Source organism: Archocentrus centrarchus, chromosome 15 (genome assembly GCF_007364275.1).
Source record: "Archocentrus centrarchus isolate MPI-CPG fArcCen1 chromosome 15, fArcCen1, whole genome shotgun sequence".
In the NCBI taxonomy this organism is placed as follows: Eukaryota; Metazoa; Chordata; class Actinopteri; order Cichliformes; family Cichlidae; genus Archocentrus; species Archocentrus centrarchus.
The window spans coordinates 13,393,304-13,399,407 of NC_044360.1; the positions used below are offsets into that span (position 1 = coordinate 13,393,304).

General features: G+C 38.0%; 2 protein-coding genes across 2 annotated transcripts; both read right to left on the bottom strand.

The window, feature by feature from the left end:
* Positions 1-361: 361 nt before the first annotated feature.
* Positions 362-2,227, bottom strand: tex36 (testis expressed 36). The gene is made up of 4 exons (XM_030748528.1): positions 2,138-2,227; positions 1,911-2,051; positions 1,694-1,768; positions 362-1,596 (listed from the first exon to the last, which is right to left on the bottom strand). Exons 1-4 carry the CDS (start codon positions 2,186-2,188, stop codon positions 1,279-1,281), a joined length of 585 nt encoding a protein of 194 aa, XP_030604388.1. The 5' UTR covers positions 2,189-2,227; the 3' UTR covers positions 362-1,278.
* Positions 2,228-2,869: 642 nt separating this feature from the next.
* LOC115793499 (autophagy-related protein 16-1) lies at positions 2,870-5,537 on the bottom strand. The gene is made up of 7 exons (XM_030748527.1): positions 5,450-5,537; positions 5,307-5,370; positions 5,120-5,198; positions 4,750-4,823; positions 3,994-4,245; positions 3,724-3,842; positions 2,870-3,227 (listed from the first exon to the last, which is right to left on the bottom strand). Exons 1-7 carry the CDS (start codon positions 5,535-5,537, stop codon positions 3,154-3,156), a joined length of 750 nt encoding a protein of 249 aa, XP_030604387.1. The 3' UTR covers positions 2,870-3,153.
* Positions 5,538-6,104: the final 567 nt, after the last annotated feature.

Consider the following 6,104-nt stretch of genomic DNA (forward strand, 5'->3'; position numbering starts at 1 on the left):
CAAACGCCTACAAGGTCAGCGCTGTATGAGGATCAGCTAATTACAACAGCTGAAAGAAAGCTTGTGAGAAAAATCCATCTCCCCGGTGAGTATTTAAAGAAAGAAAGCAGCTGGTCAGAGCAGGCTCTAGAGAAAACATCAGCTATTGGAGAGAGTGGTCGGGGACACTCTTCACTTAAGTGCTTTTCTCTGAGCAGTGTTCTCTGTCATTGGCTCCCACGCTTCCTCCTCTGTTTTTATGGGCTGCACACACACACACACACACACACACACACACACACACACACACACACACACACACACACACACACACATCCATCCCTTTCATCCCCTGGGGTGAAACAAGCCCATGCATTATGAGTCAAATCAAGCTTAATTTATTTTGCATGCTCTAATTGAATATCTCCATGTTGATATGTGTTGAATAAAAATAGCTGTATTCTTTTTCTAATTATTTTCCCCCCACATTTTCTCTCACAGAACATGCACATTACACAGGGGTTTTTGGGCTATTACATTTTCCTCAAACTTGGCCCTCGAACAAGTCACCGGTTAGGCAGACCAAACGACTACTCATGTAGACCTGCTGCCCTCTGCTGGTCAAACTATGAACCACCAACAGTCTTCACATGGGCTCAAAGTGGCACCTAAATTGAATCATGACTGTCCACACTTGTGTTTATATTCTTCCATATCTACATGAACCCAAAATATGCTAACGTGTGTTTGAGTAACACTGTGCTATATTGCATTTGTGAAATGTCTGTAGCAACTTTATCATATTTACTGGAGTCTACACTAGCTGCTACTTGATTCTTCTGCTTACCCTTTAATACACCCATGGTTGATGTATTAAGATAACACACCCGAGGTTCCGACTGAACCGTCAACAACTGTGGGTAAGTTATGCAGAAGCACGAGTGGAATTTAAAGAAAGAGAGACAACTTTATCGTCAGTCTGACAATGTTGGAAGTATGGATCTAAAATCACTTCAGTACTCTTTATGTTGGGTAGAAACACAGTATATCAAAATAGGTTTTGCTAGTTCTAAACCTTTTTAAAGTAATTATCTTACATAGGTTCAATACTATAAATATTTCAAAAATGTTAATTTTTTTTTTTCTTTCAAACTTGGAACATTTGACATTGAGGATGTTTTGGAATAAATCTGAGTAAAGTTCACTATTTTCCATGGACAGCTCATATGCCAGAGAAGAGAAGCTCTGTCCATGCTATGGCCCTTTAATGATGCCATCTGGGCATTAAATGTAAGTATCTTAGGGCTTGGATGGTGCTGAATAGTTGTTGGCTGCCAGCACTCGCAGGGTGTCAGAGTGGTCAGAATCGTCTCGTCCGAACCACATAAACGGCTCCCTTGCCTGAGCCAAAGCTGCCTCTGCAGACTTCAGCCTGTGGTTGCGAGGGAAGCGCCTGTTTCTGGATGCAGAGTCACCCTCTTTCACCATGAATCCACTCTGGTAGGCTGTGAGGTTCCCCCCAGTCTCTTCAGTGCTATTGTCAGTTCCACCATGGCACAGGCAGAAATGGGAGATGTGTTGTCTGCGATCATCAGGACACTTCCTCCTTCCCACGCCCTGAGGTATATCATCATAGAATATGGTTTACTTTAAAATGTGTAATATGGTGGATCCTGCTTTCAGCAATGCCCTGAATTTTTCACTACATACTTACATGAGAGAATACAGTGACGTTGTCTTTGAAGGCATACTTGTTGTCATGCTCTGAGAATGGATACTCTCTGGATTCCTGTAAGCAACCCACAACACTCACCCTGGGAAAGCCACTACATACAGAACTGTGATAGCAAGTCCAAGATAATCTATCAAAGCAGTGTCTATAATGTCAAAAGCAGGCAGGCCACACCTTATCTACACACACACACACACACCTGCTGACTTTTCCATTTAGGATAGCGCTGAAAGGTTAAAGCCTGAGGCAATGATGACTTCACTTGAGTCAGCATGATCCCAGTGCTTGTATTCTTCTCACGAGTCTGTGTCTCACTTTCTGGTAAAATCGGATGAGCAAACTGGGAAGAAAATGAAGAAAAAGCTAACTACATATCCAGGTTGGAATGCTATGATTTAATTATGCAATGAAATCAAGATTTCTTACCCATTTGCAATCACTGCTCATCGAAAAATGCCGCTTTCCTTCTTTCACCATGTTGTCAGTACAGCTTAAGGTGTTTAGCCCACTGTCGCTAAAACCAGCACACACACTCCAACTTAACTAATGCCAACACTGGTGACTATGGAAACAGGAGGCAAACAAACTGAAATCTGATCCTGGAGATCTGGAACTGAATTCTGATATTAAAAAGAAAAAAAAAACATTTTTAAATATTTCTGATTTGGGATCAAAAGAATGAGAAATAACCCACAATGAAATGTTAGTATTTAATATTTAATCACAGCAAATTAAGGATTAGAACACACAATGTTTAAAAGGACAGTCTTTGTTCAGAAGAGGGGATTCAGAGAGGGAAGGCATATAAAAAACAAACAAAAACAAAATAGGCATAAAAGTCTCTTTATTTTCTCTCATCAGTGATAAAGAAGACAGTAACACGTACCTTAATACAACAGTATACATCAAACTAATGCTGAGCTTGGCTTTTTAAATATAATAAATGTTTAATTGGTTGAATAATAGTTAAAATGTTTTTTGTTTTTTTTTAAAAGTAAGCCTCAGTGGTTTCAGTTCATTCAATGCAAACCAGATGAGCAGAAGTTGTTTCAAAGGTTAATCAATTAAAAAAAAAAAAAAAAAAAAAAAATCACAACTGGAAGGGTTTTAAGTGTCGGGGGTCCATTAAAGACGATATCCACAATTGATGAGCTAAAGGGTGACTCTGGTGAAAGCAGTTAATGTACAATTAGGCACTCTAATAGCATATATCTATATCAAAAAATAATTTACACAATAAAGTGGATCTTTAAATTAATTTCTAGATAAATTAAAAGATAGACACAAACAAGTTGTCCTAACACTGCAAGGGGAAAAAAACAAACAAAAACAAAAAAACACGTCATCATTCTGGGATTACATATGGACAATTAGTATTTCACCTACAGACAATGAGAAAAAAAAGAAAAGAAAAAAGTTGTCCCTGGGATCCCAAGGGAATATTACATCTGTGGTGGACCTGAGATATGACTGAGGTCTGGGAGTCCACTGTGCATATCTGTTGTAATATTGATCTCTGAGGAGAAGACGAGTACGATACAAAAGAGTTACCATCGATTCTTTAGACCAAATATTAAGTTAAAGGTCTTGAACTATAAATTAAGGTGCTTGGAAACTGTGAAAAACATCACTTTGATGTATTCAGTTTTATTGCAGAAGTTGCAATTAGTGTTTTTAATTAAAGTAGTGTTATATCAAAATAGTTGCCAGTGAATTTTCTAGCAATTTACTAATTAATAAACCAAAAGTTTCTAATCAGTATTTATTCATGTAACACTCATGAACCTGTAACTGCTATCTAGTTAAATGTTTAAAAAAAAAAAAAAGCCCTATAATTTTGTATTCTCTCATTTTTCCATTAGCCATTTGTTTATCATATTACCAGTTCACCACTAAGACACACTTGTCTTGACCTATGACCTAAAGCTTCTTAATTAAAAGGGCGAAGACAACCATTTGTTTGCATCTAATGTAGTATGTGTTAATATCTATAAAATAATGTGGATCCTTACTCCGAATGGCTGATGTAGACTGCGCTGCATCACTTGAAGAGTTCAGCAGTGTGTGAACACATTTTTTCTCCACATCTTTCTGGAGGTGCTTCCTCAGATGTTTGGTCAAATGTTGCCACCTGGTGAAAGGCATCAATCCCAGACAGCTTAAAAGCTTCAAACTGCGATGACGTTGTCATAAAAAGTGAACAAATTCTCGTTTTTTTTTTTTTTTTTTTTTTTTTTTTAGCTTTGTAAGTTGCCCAGAAACCCTTGAATTCATTATCTTACCTTTCCTGTGTGATGTTGTATTTATTCAACCTGTCTGCCTCCTCCATTTTCTCCTCCATCCATCGCTGCAATAGCCGTTCTTTCTCAGTCAGGGCATCTGCAAGAGCTTCCTTAAGGCCTTGGTGATCTACACGCAGGGTTGCTAATTCTTTGGATTGACACTCTACGGTGAACTCAAATTCTGAAAGGGTTGCCTTCAGGGTGTTACTCCCTTTAGCCAGAGTAAGTGCCTCTTGACGGAACTGGGATACACTGTAACAGTCGAGTATTATAATAATGATGAGCTGATCCCTTATATTCTGAATACAAAAGACCAACAAATGGCCTACCCTGGAAAATTATACTGCTTTATTTAAGTGGCTCGCTAGTCCCACCAATATGAAATAAGAACCTATTAGTGCTTCAGCTTATGAATCAGACTCTCAAATAGCAACAATGCATCTCATAATAATAACAACATTGCTTGTTATATGACCAAATTAACCATCTTATTTTTCTAGGAGGAATTGCGCAGCATACTGAGCAAGTATGAAGTTTTATTTGAGAAATAGCTTCACTACATCTCAAGTTTACTGCGATTTAATATTTTCTTCAATCTGATCTATCATATCTTGATTTTACATAGAGGGAGGCCAAAAAGTTTAAATTTTAGTTATTAAAAAAAATAAATATTTTTCATTCAGTGCCTAAATGGCCTACCACCCAGGGTGTTACTTGAACAATGATAGTCAGTACTGACCAAGGTATTAATATTACCGTGATTGCCAGTATTGTAGTTCAGCTTCTTTCAGATACAGGACCGTGGTAAGGTCGGAGACAGTTTGAGACAACTGGGAAGACAAAACAAAGGGTGAATTGCCTAAAAAATGAAGGGATTTCACCAGTTGAAAGGGAACATCTTCGTTACACTATTTTCCCACTGCTCTGAACCAATTTCAACAATAAATCTTTATTTAAAAAAAAAAAAAATTCAAAGGCTCTGAAAGTAGCTTCTGACTATCACATGTAGTCTTCATGCATATTATTATAAAACATGCTGCTCTGCATTTACTTAAATGCATCCCCTGTAAGAGGAGGTTTGCGCCGCTGAGGCGTTAATCATTGGACTACTGCTCATTTAACACACCTTAACTACCAGGTGTTCGCTCTCTCTCAGCTTGAGTCGAAGCAGTCTGGCGTTTCCCTCAACTTCATCGCTTTCTGAACTGAAAATAACAATTGTACAAATTTAAAAATACTTGAGAAAAAGAAAGCAGAGAACACGAGCAGCGAAAGCGCATAATGTAGGGTAAGTGAAATTCTGCATTTCTAACCTCTGAGACTGAACATCCGCCAAAATCTGTTCCCGAAGTTCAAAGCGCTCCTCCAGCTGCGACACTAAAAGATAACAGACAGACGTCCTTAGGCTCTGATAGAGAGGAAAACATCAAGAGAGGCAAGGAAATGTTAATCTTACAGCTTGTGAAAACGCCAACAAATGGGAGTTTTTCTCTGCGGTCTCTCTGCTGCAGCCCTGAGCGCACGTGATCCTTCCAGCTTCCCATTATAATGAACAAATGGGGAAAGAAAAAGCCTCGCGTTTGAGGTCCCCAAAATATATTGAAGCAGCAGAATGGCAACGTTTTCAGCCCTCACATAAGATGTGTGTCGTCGGCGCAGGAATTAAATGCTCTCAGCAAAGTTTCACAGCTCCTCCCTGTTCACTCATCAGCTAGACATTCCACTGCTGGGTATAAGTTCTCACAAGGATTCATTATATTATATTATATTATATTATATTATATTATATTATATTATATTATATTATGTACAGGAGATCAATTAGTACTCGAATATAATAATTACATGTTCAAAGTATTTCCCCCACTCATTTGAATATTTTTTAGTACCCTCCACCTAAATGTGTTTACTTGTAATACTTTTTTGATTTAACTTTAATCATTTAATAAATTAAGTAGGGCGCAAAACATAATTGCACAGTATAATAAATCTAAACCGTGTGCATAGCTCGCAGTAAATAAAATTAATTAAACCGAGGACAATCCTGCCGCACGCAAAGCTCTCATGAACTTAGTTATTTAAGCAGGGAATTTCAGAATAAAAGTCACCAG